General features: G+C 38.6%; 1 protein-coding gene across 5 annotated transcripts in view; it reads left to right on the top strand.

The window, feature by feature from the left end:
• unc13c (unc-13 homolog C (C. elegans)) overlaps nucleotides 1-20,820 on the top strand; it is a 91,170-nt gene extending 70,350 nt beyond the window's left edge. For 2 of the 5 annotated variants that reach the window (XM_018739603.2, XM_018739602.2), the window contains exons 24-34: nucleotides 250-327; nucleotides 582-608; nucleotides 6,350-6,438; nucleotides 6,733-6,876; nucleotides 8,320-8,443; nucleotides 8,969-9,031; nucleotides 12,313-12,393; nucleotides 14,850-14,997; nucleotides 18,489-18,581; nucleotides 19,724-19,883; nucleotides 20,209-20,820. In XM_018739603.2, the coding sequence (XP_018595119.2) occupies nucleotides 250-327; nucleotides 582-608; nucleotides 6,350-6,438; nucleotides 6,733-6,876; nucleotides 8,320-8,443; nucleotides 8,969-9,031; nucleotides 12,313-12,393; nucleotides 14,850-14,997; nucleotides 18,489-18,581; nucleotides 19,724-19,883; nucleotides 20,209-20,494 (1,293 nt within the window). In that variant the 3' untranslated portion in view covers nucleotides 20,495-20,820. The remainder of the gene's footprint in view (nucleotides 1-249; nucleotides 328-581; nucleotides 609-6,349; nucleotides 6,439-6,732; nucleotides 6,877-8,319; nucleotides 8,444-8,968; nucleotides 9,032-12,312; nucleotides 12,394-14,849; nucleotides 14,998-18,488; nucleotides 18,582-19,723; nucleotides 19,884-20,208) is intronic. The other 3 variants (XM_018739604.2, XM_018739606.2, XM_018739605.2) reach the window with 3 other exon arrangements.
• The last annotated feature ends 604 nt before the right edge of the window (nucleotides 20,821-21,424 follow it).

Raw genomic sequence — 21,424 nt, 5'->3', positions numbered from 1 at the left:
TGTTATCTAATACATTACATCTGCCCATTCCTTTCACAGCCATTGTGCAATTTCAAAAGGTTTATAAAACTTTTTTTTATTTAAAAAAACCTGTAATCTTTCCATGTGCTGCTGCAATTTTCATACTGTGTCTGTTGTAAAATAAAATAGCAGTAAACCATTAAAAATGTCTTTTGCTAAGATATATGGATTAATTGCCATTGTCTTCCAATGTCTTAAATGACTAAATCTGCTTACCCTGTCATTCAGCCATGCATCCTCCTCAACAACATTCAACAACTCCGTGTCCAGCTGGAGAAGATGTTTCAGTCCATGGGAGGAAAACAGGTCTGTATCACCCTGTCTCAATCCACTGCTGTTTTAACATGAGTTATTCCTGAATTTATGTAATGTGCAGTTTAGCATAAACATGCTGATAGTGTGTGCTACCAACATTTGTGGTATATTTCAGCTGATTTTCAGCTGTGAGCACCTTTGTGTGTGCTCATGGTGTGTTTGAGCGTGTGCATGTGGATCTCCTTTGTCATTATGCATTACAGTATGCATTGTTTCTGTTTATTTCTCCTTCCTCCCTGCTCCAGGAGGAAGGGTCGGTGTCTTCTTGTAAGGTCTGTTCTTAGGCCCCTTTAATCTCTCTGGCATCCAAACGAATGTCTGTTGCTGCACGTCTTCCTTGTCCCTTGCACCCTCACCGCTGCTGGAGCATTTGCTACGGTTCAGTGTTGATCCTGAAAAGAATTCTGTTCAGGGCTTCTATTAAAGGGCATTCATTGCTACACCACAGGTGTAATATGGGGTTGGTTGGCTTTTACTTTGTTGATTTTCCAACCTAGGATCTGCTGTGCACCTGAATTGTTCTGGTATTGATCATCTCTTCATCTGTAAGCCCCAAATGTAGATACCAAAGCAGTATAAGAACTTGGTGATGTGTTTGGCTGGTCTCAGCTGTGCTCTCACAATGAAAAACTTGTAAATCTCTGAAATGAAATTTCAAAAGTGTCTTAATTGGTCTCCTGGGTATGAGTGGCCATCTTACCATTTAGATGCACTTAGCAACATTGCATTTCTGTATGCCTTAACATTCCACATGAATATATCCTCTAGTTAAAGAATTTTTGTGGGCACATCACAATTTTCTGAGCAAAAAATACACATTACATCATTTGTAAGGTAGACTTTTCTATGAATGCTAGCTCTAAATGCGCAAGATGTGTCAAACACTGATGAACAAAGTTTCCTATTACCAGTGAGAGGAGGCTGTCAGCAGGAAGCTATTGTCCGAGATTTCCCAGGAGTACGCTATGCCTCAAACGTGCAGAAATCAAATGGCAAATTTCATTGGCTCTGCATTTCTAGCTTCTTAAAAAGATGTCATTTTCTGTACTGCTAAATATGTTTAAAATTGGTTTGAATAAATGGGAGTTTTGTCAAGCGGTATATGTCTTGAAGATCTCTGGAGGGTTTTTGTGGTAGAGTAGTAGATCACATGATGTTCTGTGGGGTCTACAGTGATTTGTGGCTGTTTGTATAGAGCAGTACAGGCTTAAACCTACTGTAACTGAATATCATCTCAGGGTTCGTAAAACACCAGCAAGATCACCAGTGGATGTTAACTCATGAGATTCCTCTTTATTATTTCTGTGTTTGCCATTATGTGTAAAGTCTGGAAACAGTACTGTGATAAATGATGTTGGGGGTTAAGAATTTAAGCTTGGTTTCTATAGTTACATAGGCACATGCACACACTTTCAGAACCGCTTGTCCCATACGGGGTTGCGGGGAACCGGAGCCTACCCGGCAACACAGGGCATAAGGCCGGAGGGGGAGGGGACACACCCAGGACGGGACACCAGTCCGTCGCAAGGTACCCCAAGCGGGACTCAAACCCCAGACCCACCGGACAGCAGGACTGTGGTCCAACCCACTGCACCAACGCACCCCCGTCTAGTTACATAGGCATTTAACTAAATGTCCTTTGCTGGACTGTGGTATCCTTTCAGCCTTTTGAAAACATATACAGACTGTTTACTGCTTGCTGTTTGTTTTGTAAATAGCAGTTATGGGTTTAATTGTCTGGAGATTTTTGTTTTTCTGTAGTGACTTTGATATTACCTCAAAGATACTGTATGCTAAGATGGGCTGGAACTGGGCTTTTCAAGCATAGTCTGTGTAAAGTTTGCATGTTTTCCTCATCCAAAGATATCCTTATCAGGTAAATTGGCGACAGTATTTGCACAGAGTGTGTGCGTACATGCATGCGCGCGTGCATTTGTGCATTGGTAGCTACCCTGCAATGGCCTGGCATCCCATCCAGGGTGTACCCCTCCTAGTCTAGTGCCCAGTGATTCCAGAATAAGCTTTGGACCACTGCAAGCCTGACAAGTAACACTGCAAACGACATTCAGCAAAAAATGCTGTGCATCCTTATCAGAGGTTAAAATCAGAAGATATATTATAGATTATACCACCTCCTCTATTCTGTCAATTTAATGTGTCTATCTCTCATTTGCCCTGAATTTTGACTAATAAAAAAGTAGTCCTTGTTGCTAATTACTAAAACATGCGCATGTAAAGCATTGACTTGTCTGTTAATTCACAAGCTTCAGGCATCAAAACATCTTAATGAAATCAGTGATCATTTTATTTCATTATTTTTTAAAATAATTATCTAGCAAGTGTATCTGATAATAGACAATTACCAACAGGCTTCAGCTATTGCCATCATTTTTCATTTTTATTGTACATCATAGACCCTTCAGAATCCCCGACTGGTATGGTCACATTCATTGCTTGATAAGACTTTGTGTTTGAAAAGGAATTCATTGAATCCAGATGGGGAAAAATATATTATTCAAAATCTTATTGAGTGATTGGAGCTTAAATCCAGCTTTACTTGCCAAGCCTTTCAAATTGAGGCCTGATAATAGTGTTGCTCTAGATGGAGGCAGACAGTATCATTGTGGATGCGGACTTCTTACCTAAAAGCTGCCAGTTTAAGTACTACAATGGACCTTGCTGTTTTAGTCCTGAGAAAAGTCTTTCTGAATTTCTTAAGTAGAATATCCAGCTGTAAAAATGGGTAAAATTTTAACCATGATGTAATTTGTTTTCGAAATAATATGTTTTTCATTTGCATCAAGTACCGTGAAAGAATATTGTCCATGGCGGCAGCAGAGCGTTGACAGTGATGGTGTTCTTGGCACAGAGAGCAGGTTTTAAAATGTCCCTGTTCTTATCACAGTTATGACATTGGTTTTCTGGAGCCTGTCTCTCCGTAGGTTAGAGTCCAACCACCTGGAAGTAAATGTGACATGCTGAACATCCATCCACGTGAGGGTCAGACTTTATCACCATTCTGTGACAGTCCGCTGTGCTCGACATTGAAAATTGCCACAGTGATCCATGCTGGAATGTGCTCACTATGTACTATGCCAATAACTTAATGACACACAACTGATTGGTTTGATTAAAGTTCCATGGCTTTCATACCTGGCTCCAGTTGCAGCGAAAGCTGTTGGTTTTGGAGCAGCTGAGATCGCCAGGTTTACTGATACAAGATGGGCTGTGTCCCATTCAGTGCCTTTTCATGTTGGCACAGTTTAGAAGCGCCTTATAAATGTTTAATTGCGTTATTAACAAAGGGCAAATCTTACATAGGCAAACATTTATAAACAAGCAAGGGTTAAAAACGTAGTTGTAATACTCTATGAAGGATCATGAGAATGGCAGCGATGTTTAGACATTTTGAATACAGCAATTGGAATTTGTGGAAAATCAGAAGACTGGTAGCACACCTGTTATTGAGTGGAAGCTCCTTCCACAGCTTTGGAGCAGGAAAAGACAATGAACAATTCTTTGATGTGTGCTTGGTGAGAGGAGATACAGAGAAAAGACAGGTAGTCAGAGCAGAGGTTACGTTGAGGCCAGTTGGAAGAAATGAAAGACTGACGACTGTGAGGGGTAAAGCTATGTAGGAACATGTAGGTTACAATCAGGGTCCTTACTGGAGTGCCAGAGAAGAGACTGGGACAAAATAGAGGTGTGTGTAGTGAGGAATGCTGTACACTAGGTGAAAAGTAGCATTTTGAACTTGGAGAAAAGTAGTGTTTTGAGTTGGAGAGGCATAACCTAGATATAAGAAGAAATTGTAATAATCCAGGCAGGATGGAACAAAGGCCTGGGCAGTATTTAAGAGATCAAGTTAGGCAGAAACTAAGGTACAGATCTAGTCCAGTAAAGTAATATTATGGTTATAGTTCACTGAGTCAGGCATCTGTCAGACCAAACAGAGAACACCAAGGAGGCTGGACCCAAGTGCAGGATTGTTTATTGGAACCCGAAGGGTTAGGCTGGTATTCGTGGTCAGGGGCAGGCAAATGGTCAGGCGATCCAGGTAAGAATGAAGATCCAAAGACAAAGTCGAGAGACAAGGCGAATGGTCGGGAGCAGGGAGATGAAGAACTGGGTTCGGGAGCGTAGGGTAACATTTATATTACATTTACATTCACTTTACAAGTGATGGCCAGACATTGAGGAAGAGAGGGTGGAATAACATTATACAAGAGTTCTGTTTGAGACCTGTTTCAATGTTGAAAAGTGGGAAATGAGATACAGATTTCAGTGTCACCTGCATAAAGGTGGTAATCTGTGATAGAGTAAACTCAGGAAGCAAATGTAAGATAATACATTTAGGAAGGTGATAGGAAGAATATAAGGGATCCCAGCACAGATTCTTGAGGTACACCTGGCGAGAGTAGTCAAGGAGAGAAGATCAAGGTTTTCCAGGAGAAAAGAGTAGACAAAATTAAATAAGTGCATTCTTTTCTAGGTAAACACCACTGAAGTAATAAACATTTACTGTAAGTGCTGTAGAAAGTGTGTATGCAGTAGATACAGAGTAATGGCGGAAAATGTTCTCTTGCCTCTTTGGATCAGGCTGTGAAATTCATTTAGTCGAGTAATTGGTATTGTCATTATTCTGTAAATGAGCTGGCCTTTTACCAAGCAGGAAATTTAATTAATTGAAATCCACACATGCATATCTCTACAACATCTCTGACTTGATGCTGCTTCCTTTAAAAAGTGTTTGTGTGGTGGAAACAACCTTTATATAAAGGGATAACGAGATAACTTTGCTTAAAAAGTGTGTCATCAGTATAAATTATATTTAATTGTGCCCTTTGACTTAACTGTTTTCTTCCATCATGAATTTAGAATTCTTGGCTGTGAAAGAAAACAAATAATGATGTAGTGGTTTCTTAAAATGCTATGCACATTTTGTAGAAGCACAAGAGTTTTTTTAATCCTGTGTTCTTCAGAAGAGTGAATTCACTACTAGGTTTTCAATATCTTCACATTACTGCTCCCAAAGGCTCAAATATAATCTAATTTATCATATTATAGACTTAGGTTTCATTCCAGTTTATTTCATAATTATTCCAGAGGTACCACCTGGGTTATATGTGTAATTTTTCCATTAGTTTAAAGGTAGGAAACCCATCAGGCCACATCCCTGTAAAAAAAAAATAAGTAAAAAATTTATCTTTTAATACCCATATCCAGGATCCTGAAAAGAAGGAAATGTGTAGGACCACAATGTAGGGTTGTACTAACCACAGAGAGCTGCGTCCTGTGAGACTGAAGCCTCTCCATTGATCATTTCACATTTATTTAACCTTGCTGTGCCTAAGATGAATTATTATGCATGCCTGCCAAAGTGCATCCACCCTGAAGTGCTTCTCGCAACAACAGTAGCACTGCAGATTTTAACTGAAGCACTGGAGAGTGTATGCATACTGTGGCACCCATAGCTCTATGGATGAACTTGTTTGCATTGGACTATTTGAATAGTAATACAGAATCTGAGCCAATACTCTATAAAATAAAGTCATAAATTCACATCAAAGAGGAACCAAAGTTTTATTGATCTTAACATGTTGGTCTTGCATCCAGGATGTTTGTTCACTGCTTATTTGAGTCATTTTCTGACCCTGACTCGAAAGGATTCACTAATGCTAATCACTGCTGAACACATTATCTTTTGCATAATCCAGTTTGAGCTATGAATGCACAAATCATCATTTCTTTGTACATACCAGACCTTTTCAGCAAAGTCAAACATGATTTGAATACATAACTTCTTCAGCCATATGGAACAGTACCTTTATACTGACATTCTGGGCTACTGGTATTGTGTTCAGGTCACATTTTGAGTCAGTATAGCTAGCATTCAGGTAATGGTCAAAATGTATTTGTGCTGCCTTTCAGAAGTCGTGCTAAACCAGGCACTAGTTACCCTGTCAGCAGTTTCCCTTTGTGTCTGTGTTTGACGTAGTGCTTCCTTTTACAGCTTGATGCAGAGGCCAGCGACCTCTTGAAGGAGCTTCAGAATAAGTTGAATACAGTCTTGGATGAGCTGAGTGGTGTTCTTGGCTCAAGGTAAGTGAAGCCTGCATAAAAACAAAGGGTTGATCTCATCAATGAAGTCTCCATATATGTGCCAAAGATGAGGTGAAATACAAATACATCTCACACAGTAGTAAATACACTTTGTGAAAAGACTATAAATCACACTAGACAATATCAAGTATTTCTACCAGCAGGTAAGCTACTATTTCTGTTATTGTATAGTAGACATTACCTTGAAATCTGTTTCTTCATGTGTCACATTTAGTGCCTTGGATGAAGCAACATTTATCAAAAATATATCCTTCTCCATGAATCCTCCTCCAGCTTCAAGCCTGTCATTGAGGACTGTGTGAAACAGATGAACCAAGAGTTGGTTCAGATGAAGGGGAATGGCGCAGCCAAGAAGAGCAATGCTGCCATGGATGCAGAGATTGTGCTGCGGCCACTTATGGAACTTCTAGATAAGAAGTAAGGTCTCCACATGTGCCCTGTCCTGTCAGTTAATTCTTTCTGTTGTTTATTGGGGTGCAGTGAGATGCATCCACGAAGACATAAAAGAATGATTAGCAGAACTCTGTTTATGTCACTGTTTCTGCTGATTTCTGAAATGCCATGATTTAGTTGATGATTGAAGAAAATGCATAACTGAAATCACTGAATCAAAAACTTTACTATAGAACATTTTCAGACACAGGAAACCAAATTAGTGTCGGTCTAAATTGTTCTGTGATGCAATCAATAAAATGTTTCACTTACTTGAATACTCCTGAAAAAATATGAATAAATAAGTATTCTCATTTGGATTAATCAGTCCCTTACTTAATCAATTTTTAAAAAGCTTAGGACAATTAAGTATGTAATCATTGTAATAACTGTTTAATTTGAGACGACTGCTGAATAATTCATGTTGATATTCTTGCCATTACAGGTTTTCCTCAACACAAAACTGTTTTAACAGAATTTAAAAATTATGGTTCTCAGCTAATGGTTTTGATTTATTTGACTCACGCAATGTATTCAGTCAAGAGTTCAAAAAAGTTAATTATTTAAAAGTGCAGTAGGAAATAAACAAGTGTACACAGAGGTCCTCCTGGACCAGGTTTGAAAAGCAATGACTTAGAAAAAATGTAAAGAAAAATCTGGTGGAATTTAAACTTGATTTTATAACTGAGAGCATTTATGAATCCATATAATCTAGTGCAGAGGTGGGATTTTAACACACTTGTATTTATGATGTTATGATCATTGTATCACTTATAAATAACAAAAAAAACAGGTAAACTTTTGTTTTTCTATCTCCTATATAATACAGTTTCACAAACACTCATCTTGGCAACATTCAGGGTAATAGGGTATTAAGGAGAATCCTCTTAATCATATGCAAATGCTAAATCCTTTGCAGAAAGTTTTTTTTTGCCCTACCTCCTAAGCTTGGATTTTTATATTTCAGAAAGATTAAAAAGTAAAGCTGCAGCTCTATGGAATCCATATATTAGTTTTTATTTCAAACTTATATATGATGCAGCAAGGGGGGGGCGCAGTGGCGCAGCGGGTTGGACCAGGTCCTGCTCCCCGATGGGTCCGGGGTTTGAGTCCTGCTTGGGGTACCTTGCGACGGACTGGCGTCCCGTCCTGGGTGTGTCCCCTCCCCCTCCAGCCTTATGCCCTGTGTTGCCGGGTTAGGCTCCGGCTCCCTGCGACCCTGTATGGGACAAGCGGCTCAGACAATGTGCGTGTGTGTGTGTATGATGCAGAATGACTGTTTGGAAAAGGTGGACATGTTCGGCAGGGTAATTTTACACTTCCCAAGTTGATACTGTACTATTTAGTTTAGTAGGATACTTTATTTTCTTATTTACTTACTTACTTATTTACTTGCTGTGGTAAATTTAATCTTCTGTCTTTTTACAGCCTAATTTTGTTTGCCAAGATCTGTGAGAAAACAGTTTTGAAGAGAGTACTGAAGGAACTGTGGAAAATCGTCCTGAACACAATTGAAAGGCAGATAGTTTTACCTCCTCTGTCTGACCAGAGTGTAAGTCTCAGTTGATAAATTCCTTATTCTCTGTTTAAGGCCAAAGAATGCTTTCCAATGTATGGAACATGGGCCATTAATTTAATACAAAGACCATTTATTTATTATTTATTTATTTATAAAAAGTGAAGCTCCACAATAACATGTGTCAAACTTCACATAAAACTCCATGACTACTGCAGGCAAACTTTTCTACTGATATTATCCAGAACACCAGTTTGTACCAGGCAGATTTCTTTGGCTGATTGCTGCATTTGGATTTACATACCAGCTTTCACAGATTTTTCATCCTCTTAAACAGAGGATCAGTCCCACAAATACATCCCACTATCCATGTTTTCTCATGCACATTAAACATGATGATGGTTCATTCTTGTTTTTTTTCTATTCATTGAAGAAGTGTTGTCAATATGTTTTTTGTTACATTGTGATGCTGAGAAATGAATAAATGTAAGAAATTTACTTTTTACTAGAGTGTAATTACCAATAAAATGCTTTTTTAATAATACATAAATATCATTTTAGCAGCAAGGAGCTCAGATGATCTTCAGTGCAGCAAAGGACTTGGGACAGCTATCCAAACTAAAGGTACAGCTCAACCATGGCTAAATTTGTGGTGTCTAATTACTCCTCCACCCAGCAGACAGCACTCCTACTTCCCCACAGTCCTGCAAAACACTGCATGTTTATTCTTCAGTGAGTGGGTGAGCAACACTTCCATCTGTAACACTGCACCACCAGTGAAGATGTTACATTCAATTATCTAACACTGCTTTGCAAAGTTAGTGTTAAAGAATGACCTCAGCATGTCCTACTAATTCACTTTAGTAGGACCTGATTGCAGTAAAATCCCTGCTGGGTTGTGAAGAGATAAAGAAAGTGCTTTATTCAGATTACAGTATTACAATTTACAGATGACTGGTCAAAATGACTTTTACCATATGCTTAGATGCTGTACTATGTTCACAGTGCACAGCAGGCAAGGATATTTTAAAAATCTTAAAGACAGCAAGTAACAATACAATGCAGTGTCTCTGTAAATTAATATTGTGCGTTAATGCACTAATATGGCAGCAGACCCTCATCCCAACTCCATGCACAAATCATTTTAAATAGAGAAAAAAAAGAACATTACATCTTGTGGCTTTTTCAGCTGATCGATTGGTTAATTTTAAACCCTGTTAATTTATACCATGGCACTCTAGTAGAAGTACCTGAAGAGTCACATAAAGTTGAAGAGAAATGCCATTGTGAAAGGAAAAATAAGACTATTGTGATTTTACATTGTGGGTCCAAAATGAAGCACTTCTATCTTACAGAAAAACAATATAATACTTTAGAAATAATGGTACACAGTTGTATGACAGGGTCAGGTAGTGACCAGGAGGGGAACAGCAGTGGATGGTTGGCTTTCATTTCTTATTTCTCTTTCCCATAATAGAAATTCAAAGCAAACATGACTCTTAGAAAAATTAATAATGAGCTAAAATGGCTCTTCAGCTAGAAAACTACCAATAATTAATAGAACAAGAAAAATAAAGCAACATCAAACTAAATAAATTAGGACTTTGTTTCTTAACATACAACGCTCAAAGTCCAGTCTCAACACTACCAAGGCAAGACACTGTGAAATTTCTCTAAAATTGTCTCTATGAACAAGGAATCCATACAAACAATTCCCTTCCCCTCTTACTCCATTCTCTGGCTTTCATAGAATCTCTTGATTTTTGTCCAACCGACCACACCTACTGCTTGTTTACTGCCATTTCCGGCTGTGGGGCAGAGAGGGTGGTATGGCTAAGCCTGCCAACCACATTGAATTAAGAAATTTTCACTTCAGCTTCATTTTTTTCATCTCAAAGGGGAAAAAGTGGGAATTGTATTATTGATGTAAATCAGAATTACCTTAATCAATAGCAGCAGGGTTTAAAACCTGAAATTTAGAATCTTATATCCCTAAAAATGAAATTTCACCACATATTCAATTCCCCAAGTGTCTCCGAAATGAGGACTCCGGGCTGTTGCCTGTGATGCTCCCATAATTCAGTGTTTGTTGTGAAGTTATTTAGTGTCTCCCTCTGCTCTGTTGCTGTAGTGTTAGAGATCGGTGCTGCGTAGTAAATTGCAGGATGCCCCGCTACCCTCCTCCGAGTGATGTACTTTATGAGCGCTTGTGTGATGGGCCTGAGCACTTTGTACTCCTTCAAGTTTTATGCCAGTCAGTGTTTATTACCTTTGTGGGAACGTGCCTCTCACTGCCACTTAATGCATGTGATAATTGATCATTTCTATGCTGATATACTTTCACCCTTTCCACTGACCAGTCTGTTTCACTGCCTGCGCTGAGCTGCAATAATTCTGTGGATTAAGTTCCCCTCACTGACATTACAGTCATCAAATATTTATTGGATGGCTGTGCTGTACAAATTTTAGCTCTGACAACTTTTTGTATCTTTTGTGTCTTTTCTGTGGAGCCATACCCATTGTCCTATTATTGCATTTATAATTTAACTGTACTTTAAGCACATTAAAGCCAGGGCATATAAGAAGTAATGTAAAGATTTTCTCCTATTATTTCCTGAGCAAAACAGCTTAACTTTTTCAACTGGTTATCCATGGTAATCTTGCTCAGAAGTGGTACCGTTAGAACTTGTTACGGAGCCCAGTGGTTTGGGAATGACTTCAGTGCAGAGAAATTGGAAGCTGGCCTGCGCTGATTTTAGCTGTGTGGACACACAGTGAGCTGGAGCTGACGGCTAATAAATGTAGTTTGACAAAGCATTAAAACTGCTACATAAAAACCGATCTTTAAAATGTGACCTAAAATGGGGAGAAATCAATAAGCAGCTTCTGTAGTAAACAAGTCTCTCTCACCCTCCTCTTCACACACACACACACACACACACACACACACACACACACACACACACACACACACACACACACACACACACACACACACGCCTAGAGCTGTGGGGACTTCACTCTGAATTTCACTTTAACGTAACAAATGATTCCTAACCCCACGTCATCAAAACTTCAGAAGCCGTACAAACAAAAGCTAACTAAAAACGTAATTTTCCTTCGAGGACTTCCTCAAGCAAGGGTTGTTTTTCTGCTTTTCCTGAAACATGTATACCCAGTCACAACCCAATGATTAAAAATAGAGCTATAGCGAGTGAAAGATGCAGGACACGATCTGTGATGTTCCTAGGTGATAGAGACAACTTGCTTGGACACCATCACACTTCAGCAGGTTATTCCTCAGCATGATGTTATGTGTAATGTCAGCTTCAGGCTATTGCAACAGCGACAACTTACTCACATGGGATCACAAATTTCAGCGGGATGTGCTTAGTGAATGGTGTCCATGTCCAAAGGTTGTGACATACACAGGAGAGCACAGGATGAGTGGCATTTAAATGCAAGCATTAAAATGGTAATACTGAAAAACCACACAGGAGGCTTTGGACATTCCATAACAGTTAACTCTCACACACCATTACCTGCCTCAGTGAAAACCTTTTTACCGTATGTGATATTACAGAAAAAATATGAGCTTTTTATGCTGATAGAACATAAAGCAATGGTGTTTGTAAAGACATATCTGCTTTTGCTGCAGTTCAGGAGCTGGTCCTATAGGTGCTGACTGTCAGTGGTTTAACTCATTCTCCCATGGGTTATGCCCACTTTCTGACCATGCCTGAGGCCATTAAAATATATACATACTGTATAAATAAATTTATTATTTATTTGCAGTTGGCTGCAGTGATTAAAAGGTACACTTGAAAAGAGAAATAAGCAGTATTCTATGTATAGCGTTTTTAACGACTGGATTTTTAATGCATTTATTTTATTTCATCACGCAGGAACATGTAATCCGGGAGGAGGCACGGAGTCTGACCCCACGTCAGTGTGCAGCCATGGATTTAGTGCTGCCCACCATCAAGGTACAGCTTTTTTGTTCCTTCACATTGCCAAAGCAATCATTCCTGAAGTCCTCCCTGGGCGAGGGGTGGCTTGAGGGGTTTCTCAGCTCTTCCTTGCATACTCTGTCTCTTTTCCCTTGTCATTAGCTTCACTGATGTACAGTATAATCTCTTGTTCCGTTCTTTTTTTAATCCAGCCCACTGATTGCCAACTGCCTATGTCTAATTTGGAATGAGTTTCGGTTTAGCCCTGTTTCAGATGGGGCTTCACTTTATGCGCTCTCACCCCACTAACAGTTTGGCACATTATGCTGTCCCCATTTTTTGTTCAGAAGACCAATTTCCTGTCATCTAGGAAGACTCAGGGTGATTTAGCTCAGTGGTCATGCGGTGTCTGTTCCCTGAGGCAAGAGAAGATGTAATTAGGGAACGGAGAGGAAATACACACTGTTTTAAAGCTCTGCTGAAGCAGTCGACGGGCTAGCATGGCTGTATTCTATGTGAATCGGATTGTGTCATTCTTTGTAGAATTTAATTGACTGTCATTGCTCCAGGGAGACCACTTCCTCAGTTACATCAGCCACAAATTGGGAATTCTCTTCATTGGTTTACAAGAGAAAGAATGCATCAGGAGTTGTGGAGACTAATTGTAAAATACACAGACAGAAGCAGGAGTACTGCTTTTATGGTTCATGCAATGTGCTAGTAAGATCAAATGAATTGGGGGTTATACTGTATATTTTATATATGTTATAAAAAAAAATTACTCACCAGATAAATTTGCGCACAGCGTGTGGATGTTTGTACTCGTTCTTTCAAAGTTATGGGTTTGTAAGTAAAAGGGTACAAGTGAAACACTTTTTTATTTTGGAGCAAAATTAACAAAGTTAGGTTTTTTTTTTTTTAGCACAAGTAGAGAGTTAAAGTTGAAGCATTATGGTGCTAGCTCTGATCAGATTTCTGCCCCTTGACCAGTGGTTCAAGACAGCTGCCATTTATTTCAGTGGAATGAGCTCAGAGGTGTCTGTCTCAGTCTTGTTTGTTCAAGTCCCACATTATCAACCCATAGAGAAAGCAAATTTATGCCTTTCAGTGAGATGATGGTGGGCAAAACTCCGGAGCTGGAGCTTTTTTTATTGGTCTAAAATATTAGTTTTCTCATGGTCCCCTGTGTGCCAGTAAAATTACTTTCATCCTTTGAAATTGTCGAGCATAATTAGCCTAATTAAGAGCTCAGCATGAATAAAAAACTGAATATAATGTACACAGGGACCTACCAAGACCAGGTTTGAGAACCAGTGATCTCAAAGTCATCCATTAGCATGCAGCCCTCATTGACAAACCTTGCAGTCTACAGACCGTACATTAGAAGATTGATCGTCACCTTTAAAATTATTTTTGTTAATTCTTTCATTAATGTAAAACCCCTAGTTTGTTCGCTTACACGTATTAATGATATCTAAATTGTACCAGTGAGAATTTTCAATAATTTTTCTTTTCCCATTATTTACCTCTTTGGATTGATCTTTAGTAGTTCCTTGCCACTTGAACTCCATTCAGAATGTTGATAAAATCCTTATTCAAAATTCTGTCTGAAATAGATGTTCACAGTTACTTTTTATTGTAAGGCATCTGTCAAGCCTCATGTCTGATAGGTCTTAATTTAACTGACAGGAGTCTTGGAAGTCTTCCAGCTCCATGGTGTCCAGTGCTGAGTATTTCTATACAAAAATGTGAACTATAATTTCTACTGGGGCACTATCCACTTAAGCAGTCTCAGATGTGAACAATTTAGGAGATGCATGCAAATGAAGAAGCAATTAACAAAGGTTACTGCTGGACTGACCCCATTTAATTGAGATTAAATAGGATTGTGTTTTGTAAATTTTTAATAAGTTTTTTGTCCCCTCAGAATTATACAGACTATACAGAATAATTATGCATTTATGTACTCACTCACTTTTGTTAACTGCTTGTCCAGGTCAGGGTCACAGTAGTCCAAAGCCTATCCCAGAAGGAGAGTGTGCAAGGCTAAAGAGGGTACACAGTGGATGGGATGTTAGTCCATTGCAGCGTAGTCACACAAAGTCGCACAAAGTCACAACAACAGTTTAGATTCACCAGTTAACCTGAAATACATCTTTGGACTTTGAGAGGAGAGCCACATAAACACGGAGAGAAAATGTAAATTCCACACAGAGTAAGCCAGCTTCAGACATACACCCACACAGTCCAGGTGAACCATGTGCTGCTGTGCAGTTATGTAGATGTATTATTTCCATTTTGCCATGAGGTATAGTTAGTGAAATATTGGAGCTTATCATTATGAGCATGATTATGTTGAAGGAGTCCTGGTATATTTACTTCAGTCAGTAAGGACAGAATGTCTGTTTTTTTTTCAGAAACAGGTTCATGACTCACAATGTGTGTAACTTTGTAATTCTTTCCCCAAACCACCTTCCATGTTCCTTTCATAGCAATATTTCCATGCTGGAGGAAATGGTCTGAAGAAGACATTCCTTGAAAAAAGCCCTGATTTGAAGTCACTGAAATATGCACTCAGCCTTTACACACAATCTACAGATGCCTTGATCAAGAAGTTTATAGTCACCCAGACATCTCAAGGTGAGATGATGAAATTTGCTGGTTATATTGCATGCATGATTGAAACCAAAGTGTTCTTTTTTCATTTCTATTCTATATATTGACTAGGTGAAGGCAGTAAGATTCTTGAAAGTACCAACATATTTGTAGTTTGAGAAGTGAGATTCTCAAATAATTTTTAATTGTGGAGCTGTGAAACCTTTCATCAAAAAAAGTTTGATGATTCATCAGCATTCTTGATTTTTCATATGAAGAAATGATTTGAGTCTTTGTGGGATCTTTTAACTTTCTCGAAATGTAAAGATTCAGGTTATTTAATTAAAAAGTACTTTGGTAACAGCGCCAAAACCAACTGAACAGAGTAAATTGAATGAATTAAAATGAGTAAAATGAATTGTCTAATAATGTGTATCTTTTAACCTTTACAATTTACATTGTTTTACTGTGATCTTATTTGTAGCTGAGAATACATACTGTTCAGCATTATTGAGAGGATTTGCCAAAAAAAAAGTTTCTCCAGCTTTTACAGCATGTGATATTTTAAAGCCTTTCCTTGCTGAAGTTTGTAAGCATTTATGTGCCCACTGATCCATGATCACAATCATCAGTTGCTATGCCGGCAGGCAGTCTGCTGAACACAGGGGTCATATTCTTGTACCTAGTACAGTCAAGTAGTTATACCTGTTCCATCTAACGTATAAAATACATTTCATTCATGTATGGGGAGTTTTAACTGCCATCTTAAGACCAGGGAAAGCTTTGGAGATTTTAATGTATTTTAAAGGAGCATTGCTTAGCCACATATAGTTATTTTTGACTGTCTAGTATGTGCATAAAAATGATTATTTATTCTGTTGACCATGTCTTGGCAGCACTGTAATTGTTACTGCTAAAATAAGTAAATTTATTCGATATCATTTAAGGTATTCAGTTTTCCCTGTTTTCTTCCATGATGAAATTCCTTTGAAAGATCCCTCCATGCCATTTTGCCTTTGAAATATACCATAAAATTCCTGATGGCATTTATTTATGTTTTGGAATGGGGTCTTGCGGGACCCTGGCGCTCAGAACACATCTCTGAGAGCAGTGGAGCCTGACAGCTCCATCCTGGAGGGTGTCAGTGAGGAGTGGTGTCTGCTCATCTCCAAGAAAGAGGGAAGCAGGGCTCTGTTTGTGTTCCAGCCTTCTGTGTGTTGGTGAAAAGTCCAAACACACACAAAAAACACACATGGCTGTTGTGAAGCAAAACATTGCTGTTGATTTATTGAAAATTTATATCACTCAGAAGTAAGAATTTTGATAATACATCTTGTTCAGTTACAGAACTGATGACGTTTGACTGATGATGCCATTTATATCTTCATTTATCATCCTGAGAATTGACTGCATGGCATCTGCCATCCTAATTTAGTATTTTGGGGGCAAAATGGTACCTGTGATCCCCCAAAAGTTTTCCAGAGTGCATTATGAATTTGCTTTTGCTAAATTTAATATTTTGTAAGATATTTGGAAAATCATACTTAATTCAATACTGTTTTCAGGATCAGAAAAGCTGGAAAATGTGATTTTTTTTTAAAGTTAGAAATGACATTAAGCAATCCATTTTAATGTATAAAGTACATCTTTGTTTTACCCTCTGGGCATTTATACAGCCACACAGGCAGTAATGTGTATGTCATGACATCTCTTATCAAGACAGCTTTGGTACTGTACCTGCCACTAAACACAGACCATACCAATGAATTCAAAGACCATAAAAAAGAAAAATTGTCAGTGTTTTGTTCAGTGCTCAGTTATAAGCTAGGTTGTAGAAATCTGTAGAACTCCATCCCATGTTTGCATCAGGTTAATGCATGTACATAATATGTGAGCTCAGAAGCTCAGTCTGAATGTGAAGTGGATGCAAATCCCCTCAACTGTCTTTTTCCATATATAAGATTTATATCACCTTTAATTGATCATAAAGCAAATGAATATGATTTAATTTTGCGCCTCACTGATGGTCACCAGCCTTGAATTAGCTTTGAAGAGGTGCTTCAGTGAAAAAGAGTAATGAAAATAAATGACAGTAATTTCACAACCAATTGCCCTATGTGAACTCCTGAACCTGCTGGTGATGAGTTGCAGTGGCCACCTTTCCCACATTCCAAACATTGATGGCAGCCAAAGGGCTTTTCTCTATGTTCATATAGTGTGTTTTTTAGCGTAACTAATGAGTGGATCAACCTGTTGAGATTTTGTTAGGCAAAATTTTCACATGCAAGAACATAGCTGGCTCTGAACTGGACTGGGGCATGTGGCAGCAGATTATCGCTGTGTGTGCATAGTGACACAGTCAGGAAGTACCCTGCAGCGAAGTCTCAACATGAGTCTAGGCCTTAGCCATTGTGTAGAACAGACTGTTCACACTGACATGTTTATAATAATGCCAAAAGGGGCTTGACCATATAAGTCTTCCGGACTAACACAGAAACTCCAGGTGAGAACTGGAAAAACAGTACTCAAGCAAAACATTCCTCTACTCCTTATAATTATTTGTTTGCTTGTATATATATTTGCATTAAGCAAAGTAGTATATAATTTAAATAATTCCTTCAGATACAAATAAAAATCATGACTGGCTTGCACAGTATCACATTTTATTATTTAATGGCATACAGAATGTGAAATAGTAGGACATCGGTTCAATATCTGTTCGATTAGTACGTGACCATGAATATTTTTTTAATCATTCTCAACATAATAATTCCCTTCAAGCATAGGTATGAAAATAATTCCACTCTGAGAAAAATTGCTTTTTTGCCTAGCTGTCTTTTAGCAGCAACCAAACCAGTTGGGTAATTTCTTTTGGTAGTTGGAGCCTATTTTACATCCCTAAAATGATTTGTTAATTTTCTCTTTTCTGATATAATTCAACACCATACACTGTATCAAAATCTTCTATTGTTTCATTACTCCTCTTAATAATAGTTGTTGCTCTGGCAATTATGGGTTGGAAAATATATAAACATACAGTTTTACCACAGGAAACAGACAGCTTGTCATTGTTTCTTCTTCCCATGTCAAGTGTAATCTCTAGTCTTATTGTTTTTCAGATGTGTGAGCTGAAGGCAAACATTACAGATTCACTTGACCTGTCAAGTGTGCATTTATTTGAAACATTTGCATTGATTTTCCATATTCCTCTCCTTGGCCCTGAATGCCATAACATAACGATTGCTTGTTGTACAACGTCTTGCCACAGGCCACAGGTTTATGTATTTTTTATTTTCAACAAGTACACGAAAGGAACGCCTTTTGCAGCTACACAGCCATGGGATTGCAGGTGATATTTAGGTTCATGTACAGTCTGTTACTGTTTGTTTTGCTTTGATTGATTTGATTCAGCTTTCTTTTGTGTTTTGGAGTGTTTATTTTAGTTGTGTTTCACCATTGCTTTTTCAGCTGCTGTTCAGAAGAGAGGTGCATCATCGGCTTTATTTGATCACTGTGTTTTGTTTTGGGAAAAACAGGTCTGCTGTCTAACGGATCAGTGGGTGAAGTGTCCATTCAAGTGGATCTCATCTCTCATCCAGGCACTGGGGAGCACAAAGTCAGTGTCAAGGGTAGGACTCTCCAATTCCAAGTACTGAGACTTCAAGAGACAAGGAATGACAATAAAATGGTCAGGTTTTGATGTTTGTATCTGGTTTGTTAGGAAATTGCAAAAACAAACACAGGAGGTCAAATCATGTCATGAATCTACCATGTTCAATAAACTCCATTTATAGAAATTTAACCATTTTACTGCATAAACCTTACTAGAACACTGGTACTACAAATACACTGGTGCAACATAAACAATTTTTATTGGTGTCTCATAAGATATCTAAAAGCAACACATACACACTGTCTGAAACAAGCAGGGTCGCAGCAAACCAGAGCCTAACGCGGCAACACAAGGCGTAAGGCTGGAGGGGGAGGGGACACACCCAGGATGGGACACCAGTCCATCACAAGGCACTCCAAGCAGGACTCAAACCTCAGACCCACCAGAGAGCAGGACCCGGCCAAACCCACTGCGCCACCGCACCCCTTCCAATGTCTTCAGCATAGAACAAAGTGGAAGATAAAAGACTTCTGAATAAGAAATTCAAATATGTCATGGAAATGTTACGGTATAAATGTTTTTTGCTTCCTGTTCTTTTCAGTGCTTTACATAAACTTGGTATAGTAATTACTATAGGTATAATGAATAAGAGCAAATATCTAACATTTAAAACAATAACACATACCAGAGCAAAGATAGCATCTCTGAAGGCATGAATCCATAAAAAACTACTCAGCCAAAATAATGAGTCATATAATAATGGCTTTTAAATTAGTGTTTTTGGTAAAACTACAAAACTATTTTCATTTCCTGCTAACAAGCTCTAGGGAGAGTGACATCACTGGGTTCCCAGACAAACTCAAGCTCACTGCTTAATATATTCACACTTGGCTTACTCTGCTCTTTGGACCACAGGGCAAAAAACCCACTGCAGTTCAGATCATCTCAAGATGGGAATTTAACCTTGAGGCTATGCGTTAATTTTTGTTTAAATCCATCCTTAATTCTTTGCTTAAATGATTTGTTTCTGTGTTTAAAGTTTTTTATGCTGTGAGGCCAACGAATGTCCCAGTGAATTAAATAGCCCATGGCACCTTCTAAAACTGTGTTGCTTGATGTGGGTGCAGCACTAAAGGTTCTTTTCGATATCCCTTCCAGTGGTGGCAGTGAATAACCTCAGCTGGCAGACCAATGCCATGTTCCGGCCCTTTGTCGAGGTCAATGCCATAGGACCGCAACTCGCTGACAAGAAACGCAAGTTCAGTACCAAAACAAAGAACAATAACTGGTCTCCAAAGTACAATGAGACATTCCAATTGTAAGTCATTCTTGCTTTTTGAAACCATTGTGCTTTTACTTCAAAATTTTTATTAACTGGTATTACACATTAAATGTATTAATTAGAAGTTACCCTCCGGCAACACAACCATAAAAGATCTGAATTTTCCATCTGAGGATGATCTGTGCTTTTGTTTGGCACTCCACCTTCTGATGTGTTATTTCTTGCAGATTTGATATCTGTGAGTACTTTTCTTGGCAGCACCTCTGTAATGTATTAATATTGCTTACACCTAAGACCCCCCCCATTACTATGCACACATACCATCACTGATGTCTTTTCTCTTCGCTTCTTGATTCTGCAGTGTGCTGAGTAACGAACATGAGCCAGAGTCCTATGAATTGCACATCTCTGTGAAGGATTACTGCTTTGCCAGGGAGGACAGAGTTATCGGCATGACAGTCATCCCTCTTCGGGAGCTGGCCGATAAGGGCAGCTGCTCAGGCTGGCACCCCTTGGTCAAGAGCATCTCCATGGATGAGACTGGACTAACCATCATGAGAATTTTGTCACAGAGGACCAGTGATGAGGTGGCCAAGGAGTTTGTACGTCTCAAGTCTGACACAAGATCAGTTGAAGAAACATCCTGAACCAAACAGAGGGGCGTACCTTGACCACAGACAAGAGTCACATTCTCTGTTTTTGTGCATGTGTGTTAAACATCTGTTGGAATGTTCATTTTAAGCTACAGTGTGTACAAGTGTTTACCTACCATACACAGTACTTACTCTAACGTATATATTCTACAGATGTTAAGAAGATGTTAAATACCTTTTTGTACTGAATTTAGTCTTTTTGAACAGTAATTTGTTCAGATAAAGTGCCAAACAGGAAAAAAAAAAGAAATGCAATGGTAAAAATTTGGTATGTTTGAATTTCTGCTTGATTTTTTGCCTACTGTTTCACATTCTGACTGCGTGATGTTTTACATATTGTTTTTTCATTTGCGCTGTTCCAGTATTCCACACGACACTGGTTGTGCATGTTTATCATATTATCAATCACATCCCCTACGAACTCACAGTGGGCCCACCCCTCCCACACTTTGTACTTTGAAATGATCTTTTTCCAATGGCAATGACTGCTATGTAAACATATTAGGTGTTTGTAATTTTCTAAATGTTGACAGAAATGAAGGTTGCTTCCATTGCTACCCATTTAAATAGAAAGGGCAGAGATTTCAGTCACAGGCTTTCAGCCTCTCAGAATTATCACTGTGAACATAAGCTTTGGAAGGCAAGCTTACATAACATTGCTGACAGTTTGATATTGCCGTTTCATATCTAAAAATAACTTTGTTCCTCAGAAACTGCCAAAGTTATATAAAATGTTTGTACGAAACTCAGTCCATTACTGAAGTGTATGTACATGTGCTACATAATCTGAAAACTACATATCTCATTGTCTATGGGGTGATTCTGAGGTTTTTTTTTTACTTTTGTGAAGCTGCTAACCAGTTCTAATGTAAATGTTTTAAATACATAGTATATTTATTAGCTTGAGTTCAGGAGACTGTGTGA

Source organism: Scleropages formosus, chromosome 11 (genome assembly GCF_900964775.1).
Source record: "Scleropages formosus chromosome 11, fSclFor1.1, whole genome shotgun sequence".
NCBI lineage: Eukaryota > Metazoa > Chordata > Actinopteri > Osteoglossiformes > Osteoglossidae > Scleropages > Scleropages formosus.
The sequence above is the reverse complement of the archived record's forward strand: the minus strand, read 5'-3'. Positions and strand labels throughout refer to the sequence as shown.